The 27062-nt window shown below is 33.1% G+C and overlaps 5 protein-coding genes and 2 pseudogenes across 7 annotated transcripts; 4 read left to right on the plus strand and 3 right to left on the minus strand.

The window, feature by feature from the left end:
* Window positions 1–2777: 2777 nt before the first annotated feature.
* Window positions 2778–8176, plus strand: LOC111281461 (putative methyltransferase PMT5; annotated as a pseudogene). The gene is made up of 9 exons (XR_016342057.1): window positions 2778–3987; window positions 4184–4319; window positions 4521–4761; window positions 5169–5394; window positions 5591–5757; window positions 5888–6191; window positions 6713–6845; window positions 7172–7379; window positions 7840–8176. The product of XR_016342057.1 is annotated as a putative methyltransferase PMT5 (transcript).
* On the minus strand, window positions 8148–10119 carry LOC111281462 (Pentatricopeptide repeat (PPR) superfamily protein). Its single transcript, XM_022869208.2, has one exon. It carries the CDS (start codon window positions 9951–9953, stop codon window positions 8445–8447), a length of 1509 nt encoding a protein of 502 aa, XP_022724943.1. The 5' UTR covers window positions 9954–10119; the 3' UTR covers window positions 8148–8444.
* An 849-nt stretch (window positions 10120–10968) lies between these two features.
* On the plus strand, window positions 10969–14312 carry LOC111281463 (14-3-3-like protein GF14 iota). Its single transcript, XM_022869210.2, has 7 exons — window positions 10969–11214; window positions 11672–11978; window positions 12817–12904; window positions 13028–13137; window positions 13228–13376; window positions 13837–13898; window positions 13996–14312. The coding sequence occupies exons 1-7, from the start codon at window positions 11139–11141 to the stop codon at window positions 14002–14004; spliced, it is 801 nt and encodes a 266-aa protein (XP_022724945.2). The 5' UTR covers window positions 10969–11138; the 3' UTR covers window positions 14005–14312.
* A 590-nt stretch (window positions 14313–14902) lies between these two features.
* On the minus strand, window positions 14903–17148 carry LOC111281464 (uncharacterized). Its single transcript, XM_022869211.2, has 5 exons — window positions 16897–17148; window positions 16726–16798; window positions 15956–16007; window positions 15767–15836; window positions 14903–15178 (listed from the first exon to the last, which is right to left on the minus strand). Exons 1-5 carry the CDS (start codon window positions 16996–16998, stop codon window positions 15092–15094), a joined length of 384 nt encoding a protein of 127 aa, XP_022724946.1. The 5' UTR covers window positions 16999–17148; the 3' UTR covers window positions 14903–15091.
* An 874-nt stretch (window positions 17149–18022) lies between these two features.
* Window positions 18023–19033, plus strand: LOC111282801 (NAD(P)H-quinone oxidoreductase subunit T, chloroplastic-like; annotated as a pseudogene). The gene is made up of 2 exons (XR_016342450.1): window positions 18023–18463; window positions 18682–19033. The product of XR_016342450.1 is annotated as an NAD(P)H-quinone oxidoreductase subunit T, chloroplastic-like (transcript).
* Window positions 19034–21654: 2621 nt separating this feature from the next.
* LOC111282649 (PLASMODESMATA CALLOSE-BINDING PROTEIN 2-like) lies at window positions 21655–23602 on the plus strand. Its single transcript, XM_022870833.2, has 4 exons — window positions 21655–21889; window positions 22238–22480; window positions 22579–22609; window positions 23275–23602. The coding sequence occupies exons 1-4, from the start codon at window positions 21838–21840 to the stop codon at window positions 23495–23497; spliced, it is 549 nt and encodes a 182-aa protein (XP_022726568.1). The 5' UTR covers window positions 21655–21837; the 3' UTR covers window positions 23498–23602.
* A 1003-nt stretch (window positions 23603–24605) lies between these two features.
* On the minus strand, window positions 24606–26558 carry LOC111282134 (uncharacterized). The gene is made up of 3 exons (XM_022870094.2): window positions 25551–26558; window positions 25348–25419; window positions 24606–25025 (listed from the first exon to the last, which is right to left on the minus strand). Exons 1-3 carry the CDS (start codon window positions 26445–26447, stop codon window positions 24837–24839), a joined length of 1158 nt encoding a protein of 385 aa, XP_022725829.2. The 5' UTR covers window positions 26448–26558; the 3' UTR covers window positions 24606–24836.
* Between the last annotated feature and the right edge of the window lie 504 nt (window positions 26559–27062).

A 27062-nucleotide genomic window follows, 5' to 3' on the forward strand; every position in this document is an offset into this window, starting at 1 on the left:
AGGACCCCAATATTTAGACAAAATAAGTTCATGGAACAAGAGTACCTTGCCCATGGCCATGGCTTGTCTGCCAAAATGTTCAGCTTCCTGGGTCTTAGGGTTTAGATTTGTTTTCTTTCCATTTAATGATTTATACCTTTCATAATGTTGGGCCGGTTTAGGTTTTGGGTCCCATTATCCAGGCAATTGGAGGAACTCTTACTGGTATGCCTATTGGCCATGGTTTACCAAGCATCGACAAGCCAAGGTTTACTTTTATAGGATCTGTTGATGTGCTTGATGTCAACTGTTTCAAGGAAAGTTCAGGTACTGTCTAATCAGTAATAATGTAGTGCACATAATTGCAGGGGTTCTGGATGAGTTGCAGATTTTGTCGGTTTGATAAATCAGGTGCTCTGCCATTCCCCCATGGTGCTGATTGCTGAACAAATACCAATTATTGCAGTAATGAACAGATGGTTCTCTCTCCCCAGGGTACGGTGGAGGGAAAGCTTTTGCCACACCTGATGACAATGGAACCTACATGGAATTCTGTTGGAATTTTGAGCTCTATCGTCCTTTTAAGTGATCAAAAGTGTCATCAAACTCTTATCATCCTCATCATCTCGGGTCCTTTTATATGCTTTTTACTGACAGTTCCGGCATTAATGAGTGAAGTTGGGTTTTTAGCCCAACAAGATGCACTACCGGGTTTTTGGAACAGCAAACTTTTAGCAGGGATCATTGAAACCAGCTCCTGAAAACTGAGATTTTCTTGGTACAACAGGACAAGGGAGAAGTGATTGCAGCATTACCAAATGAGCCAACGTTGAAAGTCTCTGGAAAACTGAGTTGTCCCTGCTTTCTACACACTAACTTGCTGGGAGAAAATGAGATCTTGAGTGATCTGATAGTGTCCTGGAATTTTGATAAGCGTTAAAAAATTAATAAAAATTATATTAAATAAATTTTATTAAAATTGACATTTGAATTTAATTTATAATGTGACAAATTCATTTATATCATATCAAAATTACGATAGAATCCAAACCTAACCTTAATATTTGGGCATAACAGTGGTCACAGCTCATTTTCTGCTACTGGTACATTGGATATCTAGCAAAGCTAAACCATTGGATTGAACCAAATCAATCCTCCAAATTGCATAACAAGTTGAAAGGTAACTTTTAATCTTTTAACCCTTTTATTTTATTGCTTTTGGTTTTTTCAATCAAATTACAGTAAAAATTACTACTCCTTATTATAATAAGGTTAAAATAATAAAAAAAACTCTTAAATTTTATAATTTTACTTAGATAAGTGTTTACATTTTTATTGCATTCAAATAAATTTTTAATCTTTCTTTTGTAATCAAATAAATTTTTAATCTTTAATTTTTATTCAAATAAGTCCTTAAATTTTTAATTTGTACCTAAATAAGTTCTTAACATGAATCATTCTTTCATTTGAAATAAGAATTTATTTGATTATAAATCAAAACATAAAAATTTATTTAAATATAATAAAATTTTAAAAATTTATTTAAAAAAATAATTCAAAGCTTTTTTAATATTTTAGCCATATAGTAATTAAACAATTATTCACCATAAAAATAAACATCACCATGGCCAAAATCTAACATAAAGGTACTCTTTTATTAACGAGAAAGTTTGAAAAATTTCAAAGTTTGAATATAAAACATTGCACCTTTGTTTTTAAAATGTACGTGCTGAGTTAAATTATTGGGGTAAAACCTTAAAATTACAGGAAAGAAAAAGAAAGCACTTAAGAATAAATATTGGAGATATTTTCTAACATTTATATTCTGACGCTTAAATTAAAAATCAACTAAAGAGATAAATAAGAAGAAAAATATAAAGAGTAAAAAAGTATAAGATAATCTAAATATTATCTGAATGATCTTATTTATAACTAGAAGGTGAGAGATTTTAAACAATTTAGACTGTTCAAGGTCAATCCTATAATCAGAAGTGACTTGATAGATCAAGTTGAACTAAATGTTAACTATCCACTTGAAAAATGATAAGTCAATATTGAGAGAATCTTGTTGGACAAATTGATGAGATAACCAAATTGACATCGTTTTAAAATCTCATATCGATTTGTATCGTCAAATTAGCTCAAAAATCTGAAAATACCCTTAATTATTTATTGATAATTTCTAATGAAAAAAAAAAAAAGAACAAAATGCTTGTTGAACCTAAAAACACTTTTAACATAAATTTTATATAGTTTACATGTAAATATCATTATTTCTATCTCCTCATTTATAAATTCCAAAGATTTAATATATCTAAAGTCACACATGTAATCAAGACTAGACTAAAAACCAACATCTTTGCTAGTAATAATAAAGGATAACTGTTGAATTAAGGGCTAAATTAAGCAGACAAGTGGACATAATAGCTTTAAGACCAAAATAATTGGATACATTACATAATTAGTGGCCTCTTTGGCACTCATTTTTTTAATAAGTGAAAAGTGAAAATAATTTTTATTTTATTTATTTTTGACGGCCAAATATAATAATTAATTCCACGTGGCCCCACAAAATGAAGATCACGACACGACGGGCCAATCAGTAACTACATCATCATATATTCAATATAAATACGCATAAAATGTAACAATTATAATATTATTATAATTTCCATTATTAAAATTATTTTCATATTAAATGAATCATAATTAATTAAAATCATTTCTAACAGTGAGAGCCTTTAGATCTGATTATTATATTAACCATAAAAAAATTTTAAAAATGCTTTTTTTTTTCTCACATCAAAATCACTTCTCTTTCGCGCTGTCTCTCTCTCCATTTGTCAATTTCGGGCTTCTGTTCTTTTTTTGTTTATGCTTCTTCGATGATCTTGATCTTTTATGCTATCCTCTTTGGGATCTGACTTTCTTTTAACGAGATTCTATAAACGGAAAGCCTTGCATTTTAAGAAAATTTCTGTTTTAAGAAAACTGTTGTTAGATTCAATCATCATTTCATCTACCAAACTGACCGTTAAAGAATCAAAGTTTCCTTCTTTTTGATACTGATTTTGGTGGATCATTTGCAGCTTGATGTGATTGATCACTTGCTGGAGACTCAGGCATTGGCATTGCTCAAAGTAGAGTTTCGATCGGCTCTGTTTGGATGCCGGTAAAAGATACTGCGGTAAATTTCGGTTTGGTTTGGATTAGGAGTTCAATTTTGGGTCGAATAAAATTCATATTGATTTTCGTGGTTTTTCTCTACTACTGGTTATGGTGGATTTATAGTGATCTTGGATTTTTTACTGTTTGTTTATCTGTTGCTTGTGATGGTTGGGGAAAGAACAGTGCGGGGAGGAGTGTAGAGCAGGTGGTTTCAATGCTTGTTGGACTAATCCGGATTCATGGTAACATATGTAGAAGCTTATATGTTAAGCTAAAGGGATTGGTTATTTAGTGGTTTTCCATACTTCAATTCTTTAAAGCTTTGGACATGAGAAGCCCCAGCCTCAATAAACTATCTATCATTTTCGGCCCTAGACCACCAATCAGTTGGCTGTTATTGTGCTTTGTCAGTGTGCTTGTGTTAATTGCGGTCTTTGGATCGTCATCTTCTAATTCCTTTGACTCTGTAACTTTCACTCTGGTACCTGAGATTTATACAAACTATAGAAGGCTAAAGGAACAAGCGGCAGTTGATTATTTTGAGCTGAGAACTCTCTCTTTTGGAGCTAGTCGCCAAAGGGAACTTGGCTTTTGTGGCAAAGAAAGAGAAAATTATGTTCCTTGTTACAATGTCACAGCAAATTTGTTATTAGGGTTTAAAGATGGAGAGGAGTTTGATCGACATTGTGAAGTGTCAAGACAAGGAAAGTGGTGTTTAATTGGCCCTCCGAAGGATTTTAAGATTCCACTCCGTTGGCCTGCTGGAAGAGATGTCATATGGAGTGGAAATGTCAAGATAACCAAAGATCAATTCCTTTCTTCTGGAAGCAAGACAAAGAGGTATTTATTAAATGCATCTGGATGCTCTGTAGGTAGAGAAAGTATCAGGCTTATCTCCTTTTGTTACGAACTTTACCTTTTAGAATTTGCTAGTGTATGTTCTTTGTAGCAGCTTATATATTCTTTTTTCTCTGTTGGTTATGTGATCAATAACAGTTTTCTAAGTTACCTACATAATCTTTTAAAAACTGTCTAGAATGATGTTGCTAGAAGAGAATCAACTTGCTTTTCACTCTGAATATGGCTTAGTCTTTGATGGTGTCAAAGATTATTCTCGCCAGATTGCAGAGATGATGGGACTGGGAAGTGACTCTGAATTTTTTCAAGCCGGTGTAAGTCTGTATTTTGTTTTATGATAATGTCTTATAATTTTAACCTTTTGGGGTACCATGAGCGTTGAGAGTTTGGTAGTTTTGGAGTAAAATATTTTAGCTTGTTATACCTACAAATATGAGAAAGATACTGTCTGTTCTTCAAGGGGAACTAAAACAATCAGCACTATATGGTATTAAATACTCCTACTTTGGTTACAGGTTCGCACTGTACTTGATATTGGTTGTGGATTTGGAAGTTTTGGAGCTCATTTAGTTTCGCTAAAGTTGATGGCTCTTTGTATTGCTGCATATGAGGCAACCAGAAGCCAAGTTCAATTAGCACTTGAGAGAGGTCTTCCAGCAATGATTGGAAATTTCATATCAAGACAGCTGCCATATCCATCATTGTCATTTGACATGGTTCATTGTGCTCAGTGCGGTATTGTTTGGGACAAGAAAGGTACTTTCAGAGTTTAATAGTAAGCTTGCTTTCTGTAATTTATTGGTAATCTCCATGTCCTGTTTCATTATAGAGTTGTTTTGTTGAAAGTGCAGTGCTTTGTACGGATGCACTAAATTACAGTGTAGTGCACTGTTAACAGTGCTTTAAGATTAATAATACTGCTAGCCATGAAATGTATTTGAGTGCTGAAACTTCCTCCTCCAAACTTTGATGAAAAGGACAATATCAAAGGAAAAGAAAAGGTATAATGCACGTGGCCTGAATTGTCTAAAGTCTTACTGTTAGATGTATGTATGATCTTAATGTATTGTGCATGTACCTATCTATAATCAATAATAGGCAAGTGTAGCTGCCTTTGTAAAATTACTTATGCTTTGCTTTCTAACTATGACTTTGTAAAACAGAGGGGATGTTTCTTATAGAAGTAGATCGGTTACTCAAGCCTGGAGGTTATTTTGTTTTAACCTCACCCGCAAGTAAGCCAAGTGGAAGTGCAACAGGTACAAAGAAAATAAACATGTTAACACCACTGGAACAATTCACTCAAAAAATTTGTTGGAGTCTTATTGCTCAGCAGGATGAAACCTTCATCTGGCAGAAAACTGCTGATACACATTGCTATTCTTTTCGGTGAGCATACACTGATAATTTTCACTCATCTCTGAATAACTCTTTATTGAATTGCATTAGGGAACAGGCTTTTAATTCAGTAAAACTGTTTTTAGGTTGTCTTACCTTTTACTTTGAATTAGTTATATTTGTTCTCTTAACTTTTAACAGTTATACCTGTGCTAATGTCTTTCTAAATTTCTTTTCTTGAATATAGCAAGCAGAATGATGTACCCCTTTGCAGAGAAGGTGATGATGCTCCCTATTATCATGCCTTGATGCCATGTATTACTGGAACTTCCAGCAAACGCTGGATTCCTATTCAGAACAGGTCCTCTAGCTCATATTTGAGCTCTGCGGAGCTTGAAGTTCATGGAAAGTATTGTTCCAACCCATTTTTTTTCTCCCTGCAGCTGCATTTTCATTTTGCTGTTGTGTTGCGACATGCAATCCACAGTTTGTGCAGTAGATGGCTGTCTTTGTCTAGCATATTGATGTAAATTAATCCTTTCAGGAGTCAGTTCAGAAGATTTCTTTGAAGACTTGCAAGTTTGGAAATTAGCTTTAAAAAATTATTGGTCTTTGCTTACACCATTAATTTTCTCTGACCATCCCAAGAGGCCAGGTGATGAAGATCCATTGCCTCCATTTAACATGGTACTCAATGTGATGGACATGAACGCTCATTATGGGGGTTTAAATGCTGCATTCCTGGAGGAAAAGAAATCAGCGTGGGTGATGAATGTTGTGCCTGTTTGGGCACGCAATACGCTTCCTCTCATTCTAGACCAAGGTTTTCCCGGCGTTTTGCACAACTGGTTAGATTTTTACAACTTCATGAAAGTAATTAGTTTGAGTTGATAGTTATGAGCTGGTTTGGAGTTTAAAATTTAACACCTTTGTTTTAGTTATAGATATCTTCACAAGTTTTTAGGAGTGAACTTGCTCATTTTGTTCCCGGAAAAAAATAATATTAAAGTTTGTCGATCATAAAAATTCTGTTAAAATAGTTTATTTCAGTTTGGATTCATTCTTAAAATTGAATACTACTGTTTCCTATGATTTTCTGTATATAAAGAATCTTCAGTTGAACTATATTTGACTTATTTGCTCAAATCATGGTGGCAAGTAAAACATGGTTAACTCTAGTAGACTGCTAATAAAATTTACATTTGAAGTCTGTATGTACAGTTTTTCTCTCTTTGAGTGCCAGTTTAATATTCAAAAATTCCTTTTTTTTGTTTTTCAAGATTAGTTATTTCTGACATGCATCTATGTGTCATTCTATTGAATGCTGAAAGAAATTTTTTTTTTAGCTGATATATATGGTGGTGTTCAGGTGTGAACCCTTCCCAACATATCCTCGAACATATGACATGCTTCATGCAAATGGGCTCCTCTCACATCTCACTTCAGAGAGGTGCAGTTTGATGGACTTATTTGTAGAGATGGATCGAATTCTGCGTCCTGAGGTATTTTCACTTTTTCTGGGATTGTGCTTGAAACTCAATGCAGGGTCCTTTTTTTTCATTCCGTTTTTATTCTGGAATTACCTCTGACACCTCTCGACTCTTTGTTAGATTGTTTGAAGGAAAAACTACCATTTTCTTGGTTTTGCTTATGTTTTTATATTATACTCAACATCATAATCCTCCTCAACAAGCCCCTGTACAAAAATATATTGATATTTTTTAATCAATGCCCTACAATGCCATTGCATTTGATGTGCCCTAGAATATGTTGTATTAATGAATAGTTTCTGAAATAGTTATTACTTATGTGAACAACTGATTTTCAGGGTTGGGTTGTGCTCTCTGATAAATTGGAAGCTATAGAGTTGGCGCGTTCACATGCTACACAGATACGATGGGATGCAAGGGTGATTGACCTTCAGAATGGTAGTGATAAGCGGCTACTTGTCTGTCAGAAACCATTTGCGAGAAAATGATTGATCTAGCACCAGAAGGTCTCGAGACTGTGGAAGTGTAAAACTTTTTTTTGATCTGGTAATCCTCTAATAATCTACCAAAATACCTTCTGTGACTATCGCATGCATGCATGGTCAAAATTAAATGTTACACATAGTGCTGAGCCTTAAATTAGTTGATATCTCATGACATTGGAACTGAGTTGCCTTTGGTTCTTAGAGCTGTCCTTTGCTTCCTCAGCAAATAAAAAGCTAGCCAGATTTTAATGCTACGAACACTAGAGGGAAAGGGAATCCATTCTTTATTTATTTATTTTCACGGAGGCAATCGAATCTGCTCAAGTTTTCTATGGTATCATGGACCAAGCTGAAGAGCTAATGGCTGGTCCAATGGTTGTAAATACTACATACAAAGATAATTAAGACTTCCTATAAAACCTAGGTGTTGGCAATTACAGAAGCCTCATCTCACATGTATTTGTCAAAAGATAATAAGGTGGTATTATGTCTTAGAACTGATGGTGTTGTTTTTTGGGCAGAGGATGAACTATAGGCAGCATCACAATGTGAGATATGCTCTAGAGTCTCAACAGGTTTGATATTAATGACTGAACAAGGCGCATGCTGGAGGGCTGTAGATTAGAAAAGAGGTTTGCTGCAAAAGTACTGCAATTCTTTTTCATTTTCATTTTTTTTTTCTGTCAAGGTATTTGTAGCAATTTATTCATCCATTTTTTCCTTGGTCTTAATTTTGAGTTTGCTTATTTCTTTATTATTTGACATTGAATTCCACCTTGTATTGAACCATCATTGCTGTGCGATGGCCACGAAATGTGATAATTACAAATAGATCAACCAAGGTCTCTTTCTCTCCAATGGATTTTTGAGGTTTATGTGTACTTTACACTTGTTTTGTTTAACATTTTGGTCAGATCAAAATCGGACCACAAATTGTTTCAGCTCTCCATTTACAGTCCTTGCATCACTGAGTGGTATTCAAAGGCTAGCCAAAGCATGGAAAGAAATATCAGAACCCCATGAATGAAGCTTGCCTCGGAGAAAAGGAAAGTCGTCTCGGAAAACTTGAAAAGCATAGTATTAGTTGCAGCGCACCTTTTTCTTTTTGAAGAAGGTTCGCATGACTCTATTGCACTCTGTCTCTTCTCCTATCTCTAGTGGCCATTTTCTGTCCATATCTCTCCAATATATCAGCCAAATCAAACAACCCCACTTCCCTTAATTTCTTGCCCACCTCCTCAAACATAACTACACCTTCCTCATTTGAGTAATAGTGCAAGAATTTATTGTAATCAAATCTAGGCACCTCCATTCCTCCTTTCATCGTTCTCTCCACATATTTTGTGGCCTCTAGCCTCTTCCCAGCCTTGATCAAACCTCCAACAAAAATTGTATCGAAATTCACCAATGGGTCATGTCCTTTCCTCCCTCTCTTCCCCAAATGACCTTGTAACAACATTATATAGGTGTGCATTATAGGCTCACACTCTCTCTTTATCATCTCTCTAAACACTTGTGTTGCCTCACTTGCCTTCCTCAGCCTTAAAAGCCCCTTTATTAGTCCATGGTAAACACTGATATCCGGCTTCTCAATCCCTTCCGCAATCCTATAGGCCTCTCTGATCCTCCCTCTTGCTATAAGCCCATAAATAATCGAAGCCAAGGTCAAATTATCTGCTTGGATCCCTCTTTGGCACATTTCCTCGAACACCCCATTGGCTTGCTCAATCTTGCCTCTGTTACACATCCACTTGATAACAAGCCTGTAACTTGAAAGCCCCAAATCATCCATTCTCTTAGCTCTCATCATTTGGAAAACCTTCATTGCCTCATCATACTTGTTAGTCCTCAAAAGTGACTCCATCATTGTCTCCACAACCTCAACATCAGGCTCAAACCCTTCATCCACCATCAAATTCCAAATCTTTGAAGCCTCAATCAAATCACCCACATCACAAAATCCCCATATCAACCATTTATAAGTAACCCCATTTGGCTTAACCCACTCTTTCAACTTGAAAGTCACAAACTTTGCCTCTTCCACAAGCTTATCTTTACATAAACTGTCCACTACCTTATTTAAAGTCTCCAACTTGTATCCAAGCCCAAACCCATTCATCAAATGAAAAAACTCCACACATTTCTTCAACTCCCTAGCTGAAGCTAGAGTCCTTAAAGCTATCCTAAAAGTCTTATCATTAACCAAACCAAGTTTTCCCATTTCTTGACAAGTTTCCCAGAAAACGTCAATGTTTCTGGATTTCCCAAAGACATCCAACATTTTGTTGAAAGTGAGGGAGTTGTGAATGAAGTGAGGGAGTTTTTGGGTGTAGAGGAAGAAACGATAGATGGGGCGCCATAAGTAAGGGAAAGTGTTGCAAACTTGAAGGAAGAATTCAGGGTTGATAGAGGAAGCGGAAGAAGAGAGGGAAGAGTGGAGGCGTGAGTCAGGTGAGTTCTGCTGTTGGTACAGGATGGTGCAGACTCTGAGGAGAACGGATTGGTCGATTGGGGTTATGCGGCTAGGAGGGTTTTGGGACTTGCTAAGCTGGGGGTGAGTTGACTCGGTGGCCATGAGACGGAGATGGGGATTGGACAAGGGTTTAAGCAGGGATTGTAATCTTCTTGTCAACATTTTCAGTTAGAGAAACCAGGTTTCAGTTCCATCCAAAAGCAAAAGGAGAAAGCAAATTATAAATGGAGGTGCATTTTTCAGTTCTCAGGGCTGGAAATGTATTTCATCCTCGGACCTGCTCCGCATCTACTTCCGGCGACCTAAACATTATCCGTGACAGGACATAAATATAATAAAAAAAAATTGAGAGTGATATTATTTAAAATTTTAATAATAATTATATATAAATTTAATGTAATTAAAAAATATATTTTATATTTTAATATGATCAAAAATAAATTTAATGTGGTCAAAAAATTATATTTTATATTTTTATGTTAATATAAATTATAATATATAATTTTTATATAAAATATAATATAAATATATAAATTTTAAAATTTTATATAATACAGATATATGAATCATCAAATAAATATATATAAATGATAAAAACTATGTATCTTGACTCCACGTTAAATAGAAATAACATTTTGTTCATGAATTTGAACCCTTTTAGTCAAGGAATTTTTTTTTATGGTAAAAGGATTAATATATATATATATATATATATATTAAATTGGTTTAAGTAAATTTAGTGAGGTTAGAATTAATGAATTTATGATAAATTATTTTTTTATAATTTTTTAATAAATTTAAATTTAAATAATTATTTGAATTTAGTTAAATAGATATATTTATATTAAATTTAACAAATTTATAATAAATAATTGTCTTATAATTTTGAATAAATTTAAACTTAAATAATAATAAAAAAAATTTATCACTAGAATAGAATATAAATCAAATATTGATGAATTTAACCAAAGATTATTAAACAATAACTAGAAAAAAATTAATAGTTTGACTAAATTTGTAGAAATTAAGTAAAAGGTGTCAAAAAAAAAAAAAAAGGAAGCATTATTAAATTCCAAAAAAGCCCATCCCACAGAAAGGGATTTGAACAAATCTAAGTGAAAGGAAATGACAAAGAAATAACGAATAGCGCGCTCCGTCTTTCAAAGTCTCCTCCAAACATTGCTCCTTCTTTTTCTCTCCTTTATATAAAACAATCCTCTTTAACACTTCCTCTCCCATTCCTCATTTTCTTTTCTTTTTTTCATTGTTCCTTTCTTCTTTCTCTTCCTTTGAATCACTCTGTTTTTTTTTTTTTTTTTTCCCTTTCTTTCAATCTCTATATCGACGATGTCTAATATAGAAAACGGGAGAGAGACTCTTGTTTACTTGGCCAAACTCGCCGAACAAGCTGAACGTTACGAAGGTAATCAAAAACACTAATTCCATTGGTTTCAAATTTCTTTCGTTTAAGAATCTCAGCATCTGCGATGCGATATAATAATTGCTATTTAATGATAGTATCGTTTTATGTTCATAAATAGTGATATAATGAAAAATTATGATCATAATATAACGCTAAGATCGTTATTTATATATTTTTAATATATTTATAAATTTTATAATATATTGATTTTGAATTACAAAATATATGAAAAATAATTTTAACTTATAAATATAAAATTAAATATCATAAATAAATATTATTATATTAAATTATTTTTTTACTTTATTTTTTAATAAATTATGAAAATTTAAAAAAAATTCACGATTGCATAATTATGATTGTTATTATCTTCCGTAATAATGATAAATACGACGCAATAAAAAATATAGCCGTGATCGCATTTTAAATGCATGTTTGAATTTGATTGGTGAAACAGAAATGGTGGAGAGCATGAAACAAGTGGCGAAACTTGATTGCGAGCTGACTGTGGAAGAAAGGAACCTTCTTTCCGTGGGTTACAAGAATGTGATTGGTGCACGAAGAGCTTCTTGGCGGATCATCTCTTCGATCGAGCAAAAGGAGGAATCGAGAGGAAATAAAGATAATGTTAAGCTGATCAAAGGTTACCATCAAAAGGTAGAGGAAGAGCTTTCCAAGATTTGCACTGACATTTTGGGCATCATCGACAAGCATCTCATCCCTTCTTCTACCTCCAGTGAAGCCACTGTTTTTTACTACAAGATGTGAGTTTTTTTTCCCTTTCCAATTAACTAGTGTTGTATTAGGTCCAGATATAATCCGAACCGAATAAATTTAAGGATGATAATTATATTTGAATTCGTCGAATTTTGATTTGATTTGATTTTATAAAATCGATTTTTTATTTTTAAAAATTAGATTTTGAGTTAAGCCATATTGATATTTTTGAAAAAAAAATTGTGGTCAGGTTTTAAATTAATTGGAGTCGGTATATTTATAAAAAATATTTTTTTATTATTTATTTAATTTTATATTTATATATATTATATTAATAAAATTATTATATAATATTTTAATTTAAGATATTAACTTAATAAAAATATCATATTTATATATAATTAAGATATAATTTATATTAAAAAAATATTTTATAAATATTATATTAAATTAAAATTATTAAATTAATTTAAAATAAAGTTAATTACGAATTTAAATATATATGAGTTGGGTCGAATATAAAAAAATAATATTTTAATATTAAATGGGATCAAATATTTATTTAATAAAATCATGTTGGAATCCAATCGAACAAAAATTCGCTTCGAATAGATCCGTTGGCATCACTAAGTAAATCAGTTTGGGTAAGATTGTGATTTGTGTGCACACACTTCCCTTGGGGTTCAAGGAACACCTATCCTTCTGGTCAGGTAGCAAAATCTAATCTTGATTTGATTTGATTTGTCATAGGCATGTATAAAAGGAGGATAGTAAGGGCATGAGATTTTATTGATCTCAGCATGTATCTGAATTTGCTTTTGCTTATCAATTTCCAAGTTATACTTTTGATTGAGGAAATTTAATGGTTTTTTTAATTGGATTCAGGAAAGGTGATTACTATCGGTATGTTGCTGAGTTCAAGACAGATCAGGAGAGGAAAGAGGCTGCTGAGCAGTCATTGAAAGGTTATGAGGTATGTTACTCTTTCTCAAATAAAGATCATCATAGATCATACTATTTGATTGTAGTGCTCTTCACTTCTGCTGCGGACTCAGCTGACTTCCCTTCTTTTTCTGTTGCTATTTTCATCTATCAGGCTGCTTCTGCCACTGCAAACACAGATCTTTCTTCAACCCACCCAATTCGTCTTGGCCTTGCCCTTAACTTCTCTGTCTTTTATTATGAGATAATGAATTCTCCCGAGAGGTATGGACTCCATATATATATCAAAATGGTTTTCCATATTCGAATTGCTTGACCATTTTCATATCATGTTTTCTTATTTGAAACTTGCAGGGCCTGTCATTTGGCTAAGCAAGCCTTTGATGAAGCCATTGCGGAGTTGGATACATTGAGTGAGGAGTCATACAAGGATAGCACCCTAATTATGCAGCTTCTGAGAGACAACCTTACCCTGTGGACTTCTGATTTGCCTGAAGATGGAGGTATTGTATAATTTTGAAGTAAATCACTTGGTTTTACTACATTGTCTAGTTATTGAGGAACTTCACCTTGCTGACTAGTTTTCAAGACCAGAAAGACAGGGTACATAGTAGCAATGACACAGGACAAGTGTTTATTGTTCATTATTGGGTTAATGTTTTGAGCGGCCTCTAAACTTTAAAAATTTCTAACATGCTATCTGAATTATGAACTTGTTAACTAATATGATACTTGTAAACCTATTTGTCAATAATGTGTTATTATTTGGAGCTAGCCAGGTGAGTACCACACGAGTTAAAAATTTTATAGTTTATGAACTATATTGAAGATTTTTAAAGTTAAAAGATCGCATTCTATCAAGACATTAACCCTTCATTATTTCTGGCTTCCTATCACATCATAGACAGAGTTTTAGTTCTTCTCCCAGTTGTCCTGTCTTAGACATTACATGAACCAATGCAGGTGAAGACGGTGTAAAAGGTGACGATGTTAAGCCTACTGCTGAAGCTGAGGTAAAAGGAGAGGTGAGGGCTTGCAATGATTTCTTCTTTAGGAATTTATTATTTTTTTATTACCCTTTCACCTTCCTCACACAAAAAAAAGCCTAATTGGTTTTTGCAGAAACATTGATGAGGAATCTTGGAGCCTGCATGGAGCACAATTCAATGTTTATGGTACTTTCCAGAACTGGGTTCTTGTGGCTTTTCTCACAAGAGGATTGGATCAACCAGTTTAGCCCTTTTACAATGCTAAACGATCATTTTCAGTAAAACCAAAACCAGATGAAGAAATGGATCAGTTGATCCAACCATAGTTTACCTTTCACTGTTATTTTCCACTTTTGTTGCTTTTGATTTTATTTAATGTTCTCTAATATGAGATACTTGTTTAAATTATGTATGTTTTGTTAAATTTGTTTAATATTGTATCCTCCTCCATTGTCTGTTTGCCCTGTTTTTTGGCTTATATTGTGTTACAGCTTCTATGGTTCAAACTCAGGTTGATCAATTGAAGGAGGCTTTATGAAATAAGTGCCTGTTGGAAAGTTGATATGATTCAGAACATACATAAGTATATAGGTACACTATTTGACATGGCAATTTTTGTATTTTACACGTATTTGACATGAACAAACACAACATGAATAAAAAAAATTATCACATCTTCATGCATGATGGCATTGTTTGATGGCAAATTGATGAACATACCAGTTCAAGGCTGGTTAATACTTTGATAGGCACTAAGCATGCTTGTCATCAATTTGAGAAAAAAATTTGATGAGAAAAGCCAAAGTTTAAGGATAATCTGAGAAAAAATTTTGTAAACATCAGATATCGAAGATCAATCTTGCAAGAATTCCTTCCCTAAAAAGCTGAGTGAACCATTTGAATACCGAGTAAGCGCTCTTCCTTCTCAAAGCCAATATAATAAGCTACTCAATCCCCATGACCAGGTTTATCTTTTTCTGTCAGCTCTTTTAAGAGCCAAAAGACTCGTGACTGTCATCCCAGAAAAGGAAAAAGAAGAGTAAGAGCAAGTTATGGAAGGATTTCTTCAAAAATAAGATCTCAAAATATTCTAGAGCCAATAATTACATATCATCAAAGTCGCAACCTAATTTTTATTTTTTTTACAATATTCTTCAATATGATCAAGAAGCATCAGATCAGGTAAAGAACAAAGTCTAGGACAAATGTGGATGACCCCCAAAATTGAGTTAAGGTTCTTCCTTGACAAAATAACTTTGTGGCAAACAAAAGTCTTCCTCATGATTTAGGATATCCCACTCTTCATCATCTGGTTTCTGAAATTTACAAAAGAAACAAGAGCTGATCAACAACTGCCTTTTGATATGATCAAAAGCAAAAGCAATTGTTGAAAGTTAAAGCAGAAAATAAATACACATCAAATTATCCGGTAAGAAATAATCAGGGTAGTGAAAGTTTCTCTTTGAATTAGGCATTAGAATTAAATTTTAAAAAATATGGAGCAGCAACAAACATTAACTACAGCATTTCAGTGTTTTAGAAAGTACTTTCATCATCTATGAGTCTACAACACAGCAAGGTACTAATACTTTTGTTGAAATAAAAAAAGAAAAATCATGCTCCAATTTTTCTGGTTCCGTCCATTATCAACATGTGAGCCACACTTGACTTAAGACTATCTATATCCAACCACAATGAGTGAAAACAAATTATTTAACTAGGCACCCAGTCAACCACTACATAATCATATTTGTAGATCACATCACAAACTAGGCATTCATCAATATATCAATTTATACAAATATGGAACTGTCCAAGAAAGTAATCAATGCAAAACCTCATCTTCAACAGAATATCAAACTAATTGATGGACATGAAAAATGAATGATTGAACAAGTAGTTACCAGCACTTCTAAGTTGTAGAAACGATCTAGCAACTGCAAAACCTCATCTGGAGAAAAATGCCGGTCAAGACTGTGACAAAATTTAGCAAATGATAAGAGAATGTAATACAAAAAATAAAGATCAACCAAAAGCTTTGCATCAAAAGAGGGGATTGATATGGAGCACAAAGAACAGGAGGCAGAACAAACCTTCTTCGCAGGAATTCCATCAGACCATAAAGGACAAAGTGGCGATGCATGCCTGCAGAGAAGCATAATCAGTTTGCAGTTATGCATTCATGTAGAGACCAATTGCTAAATAGCAAATGAATCCCAGTTGTTTTACCATAAACATATACATTAACTGCTAAATGCATCAAATTTTTTTACTATATAAAAGTTATTTGCACTAGCTCTAGTGGTTCAATGCTTAACATAGATCCCTAAACGATAAACATGACAAGCACCATTGATTCTAAAGCTACCAGAACAAATAGACAGTCAAGTAAAAAATGGAAATGAAAGCTCACTTTTTACTACCAAGACCAACACAAAACATGGGCTTTTGGCGAAAGGATTCCTTAACTATTTTCCACAACAGCAAATGAAAGAAATCAACATTTGAATTGATCACACCATTACCAGTAGAGAAACGTGGTAAAAGCATGAAATGGATGCCCTGATTATACTTCCCAAAGGTCTCTCTATCACTAGCATGTTGTAGTAATTCACAATTTGAATTATACAGACAAATTTCCATAATATTTCACTTTTAGAATTCAGACAAAATGCAATTCTTTTTTTTTTTTTTTGCAGTTAATTTGTAAGATTTAATAATGCCTTTTGCTCCGCCTTTATTGTTTTCATGGCAACGTTGCAAATTTAAACTGAAATACAAACGAATTTCTTCTTTATAGAAACAATTAATAAATAAAACTAAAACAATTGAAAATTTAAAAAAACCAAAGCGAAAAACGTACCTCGTAATTTGACGGGAGGATAAATTTCAAGTGCTTCCAATAGCCTCAGCTCCAATTCTACCTGTTGTTGCTCCTATTAAATAAAAAATTTAAAATAAACTAAAATCAACGAAAATATTAATAATTTTTATAAAACAGAGAAAAGAAGAACGCCGAGAGATAGAGAAAGACCTTAGGTACAGAGGAGGCGGAGGAAGGCGGAGCTTTGCAAGGGGAATGTACAGAAACGCCATCTTGTTCCTCTTCTTTTTCTCTTCCACATCCACCCTCCATCCCCTCTTATTTACTTATTTATTTATTTTTCACTCGTCTGTGAAAAATATTTCTAATTTTCCAGATTAAACTTAAAAAATTGGAACAAATTTGTATTCTTTCGATTTCGGCTTAGGGATTTTGTGTTTGATCCAAAATGTACTACCCATGCCAATTTTCTTTTGTTTGTTCCATTAATGGGCCTGGCCCATTATTCTTCTCTTTAATTATTTTCCCTTCCCTTCACACTTACTTTTTCTCTTTCGATATTTTTTAATGTTGTTAATATTATTTATTTTAAGTTAAATATTTTACAAAATATAAAATTATTATATTATAATTTATGTTAATATATTAAATATGAAATATATTTTTTAATTTTTATAAAATGTATTTATAATTTTTATTAAAATTTTATATTTTATATTTTATATTTTTTATTACTATTATTTTACTGTGTTTAAAATTGATAAATATATTTTAATAATTTTCATATAAGTTTGCCTAATTACGCAGAGAAATAAAAGGGACAAACAAAAATTTGGATTTTTCTCTATATAATTAAAGTAACATTAGGAATAATAATAACCGATCAAATTTAGTTCAATTCTTTTTTATAATGTATATAATTATAAATTTTTAAAATTTGATTTGAATTCAAATCGAATTTTTATACTATTAGATTTGAATCATATTTTATCTATTTGATTTGGTTCATAAATTTTTAAATTTTATTTTTTATATATTATTTTAAGATAATTTTTAATATATTTAAATAAATTTAATTATAAAATAACTATTTTTATTTTATAAAAATTTAAAAAATTAATAAAAATATATAATTTAATTATGTTTTATTTTTATATTTTTTATTTTATGATCTTAAATTTGATATGAATTTATTATATATATTTAATATTCGAATTTAATCTATATCAAATTAAAAAAATTGATTTAAATTAAATCGAACATTATAACTTTAAATCAATTTGTCCTTTTTTTTTTTTTTCTCTCCCCAAGTAGGCATAACAAATGGCCAAAGCCCAAAATAGCTCTTAAGAATTCTGAGCCACAGAAAACTAGAGGCAATGGCCAATGAAGGCTTTGCTTTCTCAACTTCTGAAGAATCCACCAATCTTGAGTTGAGTTGCATCCCATGGCATCCACCACTGCTCTTCAAGCTTCATATTCTCTCTTACTCAAACCCCAAAACATAACTCACCTGCTAGAACACCTAAGAAGAGCAAGAACTAGAAGGACAAACAGCAGTAGTAGCCTGAGCGTTTTTGCAACACGAGGGCCAAGCAAACCCCAAAGAGCACCTCCAGGAGTTGATACGAGAATCCACTGGGATAATGAAGATGAAGGGTCTATTGGAGGGCCATCGATTTCACAGCAAACCAAGGAGAAGCTGAATCCAGAAGAGGAACAAAAGAATCTCCTTGGTAACAAGTTTGCTCAATGACTCCTTTGGTTCTCATTACCAGTAAGTGTTGTTTATAAGCCAATTAATTTTCTTTTAATTCACAAGCTTTTCGTTTTCTCCCAAGGGCTAAAACAAAATGATTCAAGAACCAGAATAGAGCAACAATCAAAGCACCAGTCCCCATTTTTTCATGGAAAATCATTATGATGGAAACCTGGAACTTAAAATTGTTCAGTTAATATTATTCCTAACTGATCCTATTGACATTGATCATTCAGGTTCTTGGGAGTGTCAGCGGAAGCAGGCTTGGAAGAGATTAAGGCAGCTTACAGAAAGCTATCAAAAGATTACCATGCATCCAGACACAACTTCACTTCCATTGAAAGCAGCTTGAAAAATTCATGAAACTAAGAGAGGTTTATTATAATCAATTAAGTCCTTAAATATTTATTTTCACTCAATTTAATCCTCGATTACATGGAATGGATGTTTACGGGTAACAAATTTTAGCCTAATAAAAGTTCATTAGGTGAAAATATATATTTTATGACTTAATTGATTGTAATAAATAAATAAAAATAAAATGATTATTTAATTTTAATTATTTAAGTTTAGTTTGAGATTTTTTGAAACTTTTATGCCTAATCATTAAAATAAATTTACAATTGTTCAAATGTATTGCTTGTGAAGAATTTTTTTCATAATTATAAATAAACCAATTTAATTTTTATAATTATATTTGTAATTATAAAACAAATAAAAAGGAAAATTAATTTTAAAAAAAGTGCTTGGATTAAATTAAATTAGAGGCGACTGTGAAAAGCAACATAATTACAAAAATGTAATGCAATTTGCTACATAAATAAGAGATTTGTTAATCTAAAAAAATATTAAAATTGGGGGTACAATGAAAAAAATAAGTGGGTGTGATACTCTATTAGTGGAGATCTGTACTTAATTTGTGAGGTATTATTCATTTATGATTTTATCTCATTTCATATATTTGAGTTTAAATCTTTACATATATATTATAACGGAATTTTAGATTATCTCATACATATATATTATAACGGAATTTTAGATTATCTCGATATAAGATTTGAGCATTACAAACTCTTCCTATTAAAATTTGATGTTTCCGTTAAGCTCAATATAACACATACAAATCTATTGAATCACACTAAATGTTGGTCAAGTTCAACACAAAGCACACATAGATTACAAAATCATACAAGACGTTAAGATTTTAGAGGTAGTTCTCACGATATAATACTTAACTCTTGTAGAATTTTAAATGTGACTCATATTATGTAGTACTTAACTCCTGTTTGATTGGTGATCACTTTAACACTATTTATGGAGACTCACATCAAATTTACGATGTATTATTCATTTTAACTTAAAAATCTTACGATTTTATCCCATAAAAAGTACCTTACGAAATTGAAATTAAACCTCTACATATATATTATAATAGAATTTTAGATTATCTTGATATGAGATTGGGGCGTTATCCTAATCATTTAGAGTAGTGGTAAAATAAGTTATGATAACCTAAAACTGCAGCACATGACAATTCAAATTAATAATTCAGGTTGACATCTTAAACAAATGCTTCCATGAAAAAAAAAAATAATACATGAAGTTTAATAGCCTGGCTGACATCTCACCAAACATGGAGAGTACCTCACAACCATACCATAATATATAAATTAATGTCCCTGGTTTAGGAAATATGATTCAATATTTTAAGGCCTTGTCCCCAAAAGAAATTATATATATATATATATATATTTCAAAAGAGATCATGTTTTAGAGACCAAAATATATATTATAGATATTAATATTTGAATGAATATTTGATTCATTAAATGATATTTCTTATAAATTCAATTGAGATAAATTTGAATTAAAAAATTAAATATTTTAAAAGCATTATTATTAGCATTAATGGCTCATTCACTCTTTTTTTTGGTTTTATTTTAATAAATTTGACTCTAAATCATACTATTTATTTTATCACAAGTTATTTCATGATAAATAATTCAAAATAGATTTGATAATTCAAAGCATGATATGATGATATAATACGAATATGATATGAAAATAAGACATAAAAATTAAAATTTTAGTAATAATTATATATGAGTTTAACAAAATAAAAAAATATTTTACATTTCTATATCGACATAAATTATGACACGTAATTTTCGTATAAAATATAATATGAATATATAAATTTTTATATTTTACATGATACGATACACAAATTATCAAGTCTAATTTAAAATTTGAAAAGAGAGAAAAAATGATAAATGTGAATTTTATTTCATTTTTTTAAATTTGGATTGTTATATGTTTAGACATTTTATCATTTTTCTAGGCCAAATGTGACGGTTGAAAAAGAAAACTAGACTAAATCAAAAGATTCAACCCTTTTTTACCTCTATTAATCTTCATATTTTATACTAGTTAATTATTAAAACAAGTTATTCTTTTTGATCAATTTGATTCTCTTTTTGTCCAATCTTCTCTCTTTTGTACCAAACACCAAAAGTTTTATAATTTCTTCTAAAATGTTTTCATTGTTGCCATTAGATCTGCGGTAAGTGCTGACTCGTATTGCACATTGCTGAGCCTTCAAGGTAGACTTAAGACTTCAAAGGGTTGAATTTGAATGGCAAAACAGACAAATCATTGAATTTCATAACATTTAACACAATCTTGTTTGAATGTTGGGTCTTGTGGGTTACATAGAAGCTGAGATACCGTGAAACAACATCCATCCATATACAATGTACAGCGTAGAATCAAAGTTCATTAATTTATACTGCCATTCAGAAAAGTTGAACAAGAAGGGAACACCACATATGCAATGCAAGTTCTTCGTGACAGCACATTGATGAAAGATCTCAGAAAAAGGGTCCCCCAATGGCAGGGCCATCGGACATCAGTTTCAACCTCACTTTCACTCTACCAACCTGAACCGGGTTGGGTTGGGTTGGGTTAAGTTTTGATGCTTCACTTGGGTTAATGACCGTTTGAGAAAAAATATATATGAAATAATATGAACATGGATGATATACATAGAAATACTGAAAAAACAGTCAAATACATGACAAAAACCTTTTGTTTAAGGGCTTTGCTCAGTTTCCCAGACCACTTAAACGTATCCAATACAATAAACATTGGTATACTGTAATAAGTACCCTCTATATATATATATATATATATATCTATCAGATACAGACACCCACTACCACCAGTCACTACCCACCGACCACCATCATACTTTCTTTCTTATTGTTTGTCTAGAAGTCTCCATTCTCTCTATCTCTCTCTTTTCTTTCTGCTATCTTTGATTGAAGTTTGAATCAACTATATTAAAAGTCAGTTAATTTCTCGAATTTTCGCCTCCAAATCTTGCATCAACCATGGCTCTTTTAATTTGCCTAGTGCTTGTCTTTGCCATGACTGGGCACTCAAGTAAGCTCATTGGTTTTTGTGATTTTCTTTCTTACTTTTAAAACTTTTTTCTGTTCTTTTTCAACTTCAGATTAGATATAACGATTTTTTGAGTTATCATAACTCAAGATTTCTGATATGGGTTCTCTTCTTTGCTTAAGAAATATTCAGATGGTTTCTTAAAAGATTTCTTCTTTTCATCTCTTTTTGTAAAGAATTTTGATAGAGAATCTTTTGTATCTTTTTTTCTTGTTTGAATGCAATAGAAAAAAGTTTTCATTTTTCATAGTGCTATTGAATGTTTTTCGGATTGAGCTGTTAGAAGCTAACTTTGTTTTTGGTTTTGGGTGTTGCGTTTTCTTTCTATAGGTGCTACTTATTGCTTATGTAAAGATGGGGTGAGTGATCAAGCTCTCCAAAAGACCCTGGATTATGCTTGTGGAGCTGGAGCTGATTGTACTGCAATCCTCCAAAATGGTGCCTGCTATAATCCCAACACTCTGAAAGATCACTGCAACTATGCTGTCAATAGTTATTTCCAAAACAAAGGTCAAGTTACAGGAAGCTGTGATTTTTCTGGCGCTGCTACAGTTAGTTCTAATCCTCCTACCAGTAAGTCCCTTAACCTATCCTTTCTGTTACCACATATTTCTTTCTTCTTTCCTTTTATTTTTGGATTTTTGCTAATTTTTTTGGCACAAAATTTGCAGATATTGCTTCCACGTGCAGCTATCCCTCAAGGTATGCCTCTCAGCTTGTTGATTCTGCAGTGAGGTTTCAGAATCGCTTTCACATCTAAGTTCCCTTCTGATATGTTCCAGTGAACACTTGTGATTGTCAAAACTAGAATCTGCCACTTTGAATGAAAATTTTTTATCAAGTTTCCAAATATCCTCTATGTTTTCTCTTATGTCTTAGCTTTGGGATTTTTCTGTTAGGTACAACCAACATTGTAGATATGATCTGGATTTTGCTTTCAGAAGCAATTTACAACTCTGTCAATTTTCATTAAATAATTTGTATGATGATCAATTAAGTAAAGAGTCGCTCTAGCCCCTCCCAAATAGCGAAATCATCTTTCTTTGATTCCTCTGGAAGGAGGCTGGTCGCATCATCTTTGTTTCTGGTTTACAGCTGTGAGCTGTCATGATCTGATATTTCAGAAGTTGTTTGTCTTCTTTCTTATCAAAGTATTTTTTATTCCTTGTAACCAAAAAAAAAAGTTTTTTGATTCCCCATTTTCTGTTGGACATCTGTTATATTCTCATGTTAGCATGTTTCCACGTTCCTTTCATAGCACGAGTGCTTTTAGGTCTAGTGGGTCTGTAAAATTTTCTAATACACCAGGGCTTTTTTTTAACAGTAAAGCATCCAACATTCTATTTTTTTGTGCTAAATTTTGGCAGTAGCACTGGCACAACCCCAACTACTGGGACAACAACAGGGACTCCACCCACAGGGACAACCACAGGGACTCCAACAGTTTTTGGTGGTGGCACCACCCTTGGCCCAACAGGAACAACCACGGGCATCAACGATGCAAGTGATGCGGTGGCTCTCTTCAGAAGCACTAACATTTTCGTCACCTTTATTATCACCCTTTGGATTGTAAGATTGTCTTGGATTTGAAGCTGAAGAAAAGGTTGAAGGGGTAACGGTTTGATGTCCGGATGAGATTTTGCTATGACAGTAATACTAACATTGGTGTATGTAAGTATCATCCACTAGAGGCAACCCCCCCCCCCCCCCCCCCCCCGGTCCCCCTTTATGGCTTTTTTTCTTTTTCCTTTTTTGTTTCTTTCCTGCTGCTTATGTGAAAAAAGCTTTGGAATTTAATTCCCTTTAGCCATTGTAGAAGTAGAACCTGATACTGCTTTTTAGATTTTTCTTTCTCCTTATCTAGAGAGAGGCACTATTTTTTTTTTAATTTAATGAAAATTTGGCACCCCTCATGGTACTTTGTTCATTTCAAGCTTCAATAAGTGACTGGTTTTTTTTTTATTTTTTTTATTGAATTGGTGGATCGTGATGTATCTAACGTCAAAACTATAGTAGAATTATTGACATTTGACGTGGCATGCATGGCCTAAATTTGTAGGTTATTGTTAATGAGTTTATTATAGGCCATAGGTATTTGACTTACCTGGCAACCTTTCGGTTACAAGCACACTGGAAAGAAATTGAAGCCTTTTAGTATGATTTTGACGTGAGAATCTGGTTTTCAGGGAAATTTGTTTCACGTGTGTGATTGTATATATCCCCGGATTTTCCTTATTGCCAAACGGAGAAAGACGTTTTGATAGAACTCTTTTCCTAGAAATGTTCCCTACATTGCTCATCTCACTCTCTCAACAATTTCATGGAGAAAAAGAATCACATCATATAAGAGAGTGAACTGAGGTTTGACATGTCAAAGGGTGCATAAAAACATGTAAATGTGTCCAAGGCTCCATTGAGAGTGTGACAGGGAGCATTTCCATTGCATCAGAGGTGCGTTTAGACGCCATTTATGACTGAACCCAACTCTTTCTGTGGTCTCGTATGTGATTCTAATATAACTATGTTGAAGTTTAGATACGTAACATCTTTGTTCAAAGTAGATGGATGATTACTGAATGCTTGGAAAACCATAGGAAGGTATTTCGGATTAAACAGAAGGAATTGCTAAAGAAGCAAGTGTATAGAAGGATGCTTGAATCTTGATGAGCAGTAAATAACAACTGCCATTGAGTAGAAATGACGATGAAATTGTACTCAAATTTGCATTCAAAGTTTGGAATCAGTACAGGGAATGAGAGAATTAAAGTCATGAAAAAGTTTCACAAGCAACAAGCCTCAACAACAATAACAATTAGATCTGCAACTTCCTATTTCCCTTTACAGAAATGTCGTTGTGTCTACGTCAGAACATTTCTACAGCTCTTGCTAAACATACAGGAAGAAAGGATTAATACACTTGTACTTCATTCTATGACACCGGTGGTTGTGTTGGTGCCGGCAGCGGCAGCAACGGTGGTCGAGCATCCTCTTTAACCGGTGTACTAATGTCCATTGCTGCAAGTCCTTCTAGCTCTTGGATTGCGCCAATGGCACTGATGTTGCTTTCACCGGTGAACTGAGGCTTTAGTACTCCAACTGCTTGCTTCACTTTTGATTGCTGCAATCAACATTATAAAATCATAAATGACGAGTTTTCCCTTTTTCTTCTTTTTATATATAAAACTATCATATTTATATATACCAACATACTACTACAACTCAATCTTATATCACTATCAATGGTGTCTGATTTTATTGCTTCCCTTTGACCTAGTTGTCTCCCTCACAACATGTCTTTACCACTATTCACTTGTGTCTTCTCTATTATTAACATGATGATGATAAATATTTGAAATTTAAAGAAAAACACATCTCACTGCCAGGCATGGGCATGCTTGCTTGTAACAAACTAGAAGCCATGAGGAAATCATCTGACTTACAAAGAATTCAAGTTTTCTCTTAAGATCTCCATATGCTGCTGCTAACGCCTTTGATTCAGCTCCATGAGTTGTCTTGTTATGAAAAAAAAAAACAACGTCCGAGGACAATGACATTAGTTACAACAACATCATCTCAGTCATACCATTGACACTTCCTAGTTCTAGTCTTCTACTAAAAAACCGGACAAATGAAGTGGTTTTACCTTCTTGGGGCGGCCTGGTTTTACAGTTGTTTTCTTGGGCCTGATGGGCTTAGCAGTGATCATCTTGGGTGGTCGACCTCTCCGCTTTCCAGGGATCACGACGCCAGCAGCTCCAGCTGCGGCCTTGGGCCTTCCTCTGGGCCTTGGTAAATCAGCAACAGTAGCAGTAGCAGCAGCAACAGTAACATCAGCATAGGGAACAGCCATGGGTTGACCCTGGATCGACATAAGAGCCTGTGGAGGTAACTGGTTCAAGGCCTTAGGCGGCCGTCCACGGCCCCTTTTCATCGCATTAGCCCCCGCCACTGACCTCACCGTCTTCGGTTTCCTTGGTCGACCCGGACTCTTCTTAGGCCCACTTTTGGGTGGCCGACCCTGGCCCTTTATAGCCCCAAGTTGACCAACGGGCCCATTTTTTCTAGGCCTACCGGAGGTCTTAGGCCCATCGGTAACCGAAACAGATTGCAGCTGAGAGTTGGGTTCGGCAGTAGGAAGGGGCTTGGGAGGACGGCCGCGGCCTCGTTTGGATCCAGGAGAAGCATCAGCAGTAGAATCCGGAATCGAACCTTCAGATCTAGCGGTGGAAGCAAGCTTGTAAGATTTCTTCACCATAACCAGAAGACCGTTATTTTTCAAGCGCTTCAAGTTGTGAGTCAACAAGGCTGGGTGTGTCGGTGGCAAGTCCTTGTAAGCTGACTCTATGAACTTAGCTATGGCCCTTTTGCTTGACCCGTTCTTCTCTTTTAAAGCCTCAATAGCCTCACATATCATGTCTGGGTAAGGAGGATGGTTGAAACTCGAAGGCAGACCGGCAACTGTCGTCGTTGGGTTGGCCACGACGGGGATTATGGGCTGGGGAGGAGGGTCTATGGAGATGGAAGAAAATGGAGGGTCCATTTTTGGCTATGGGTGAAAATTTTGGTAAAGGGATAATAATTCTGGTAGATAGAGAAAAAAAAAATTTTTTTTTGAAAAAAGTAGTTGGTGGTGCTTCTCAATTATTCAGTGTAAATGAAAAAAAAAGGAAACATGGGCCGGGGAGTGATCGGGGGATAAGGGGTTTACCCGAGGATGGAAGAGAGAAACAAGAGGTTTTGAAGGGTCAATTTTTGGATATGGATGAAAATTTTGGAAAGTATGTATATATATTTTTTATTTTTTTTAAGTTTAAAAATAAAAAAATTACGTCATTTTGAAAACCATCGATTTATAAAAAATTTTATAAATCTTTAAAAATTTTTTGAATTTATAAATTATTAATCAATAAAAAATTATAAAATTTATATTTTATATTCAGATTTTAAATCTTAATTATTTGTATCAAATCACTTATTTAAATATTATTTAAAAAGTTTATATTTAAATATATTTAATATTTTTATTGTCAAAGATTTCGGTTCAAAAAAAAAAAAAAAGTAAGAAAATGCATTTTATTGTTGAAGAATGCATTTTTTAAATTGTTTTTAAAACGTTGAATTCAAATAAAATTTAAAAATATTAATATATATATTA

The sequence above is a fragment of the Durio zibethinus genome, chromosome 5 (assembly GCF_047325235.1).
Source record: "Durio zibethinus cultivar Kanyao isolate XHJ-2024 chromosome 5, ASM4732523v1, whole genome shotgun sequence".
Classification (NCBI taxonomy): domain Eukaryota; kingdom Viridiplantae; phylum Streptophyta; class Magnoliopsida; order Malvales; family Malvaceae; genus Durio; species Durio zibethinus.

Excerpts from the sequence above, each read along its gene's own strand:
- LOC111281462 (XM_022869208.2), bottom strand. The coding sequence starts at position 9,953 with ATGTTGACAAGAAGATTACAATCCCTGCTTAAACCCTTGTCCAATCCC.
- LOC111281463 (XM_022869210.2), top strand. The coding sequence starts at position 11,139 with ATGTCTAATATAGAAAACGGGAGAGAGACTCTTGTTTACTTGGCCAAA. Across the intron at positions 12,905-13,027 it reads AGTCATTGAAAGGTTATGAG|GCTGCTTCTGCCACTGCAAA; the intron begins GTATGTTACTCT and ends TTCATCTATCAG. Across the intron at positions 13,377-13,836 it reads TGATTTGCCTGAAGATGGAG|GTGAAGACGGTGTAAAAGGT; the intron begins GTATTGTATAAT and ends GAACCAATGCAG.
- LOC111281464 (XM_022869211.2), bottom strand. The coding sequence starts at position 16,998 with ATGGAGGGTGGATGTGGAAGAGAAAAAGAAGAGGAACAAGATGGCGTT. Across the intron at positions 16,799-16,896 it reads CCGCCTCCTCTGTACCTAAG|GAGCAACAACAGGTAGAATT; the intron begins GTCTTTCTCTAT and ends TTTATTTAATAG. Across the intron at positions 15,837-15,955 it reads ATGGAATTCCTGCGAAGAAG|TCTTGACCGGCATTTTTCTC; the intron begins GTTTGTTCTGCC and ends ATTTTGTCACAG.
- LOC111282649 (XM_022870833.2), top strand. The coding sequence starts at position 21,838 with ATGGCTCTTTTAATTTGCCTAGTGCTTGTCTTTGCCATGACTGGGCAC. Across the intron at positions 22,481-22,578 it reads TAGTTCTAATCCTCCTACCA|ATATTGCTTCCACGTGCAGC; the intron begins GTAAGTCCCTTA and ends CAAAATTTGCAG. Across the intron at positions 22,610-23,274 it reads ACGTGCAGCTATCCCTCAAG|TAGCACTGGCACAACCCCAA; the intron begins GTATGCCTCTCA and ends AAATTTTGGCAG.
- LOC111282134 (XM_022870094.2), bottom strand. The coding sequence starts at position 26,447 with ATGGACCCTCCATTTTCTTCCATCTCCATAGACCCTCCTCCCCAGCCC. Across the intron at positions 25,420-25,550 it reads AACCAGGCCGCCCCAAGAAG|ACAACTCATGGAGCTGAATC; the intron begins GTAAAACCACTT and ends TTTCATAACAAG. Across the intron at positions 25,026-25,347 it reads AGAGAAAACTTGAATTCTTT|CAATCAAAAGTGAAGCAAGC; the intron begins GTAAGTCAGATG and ends TGTTGATTGCAG.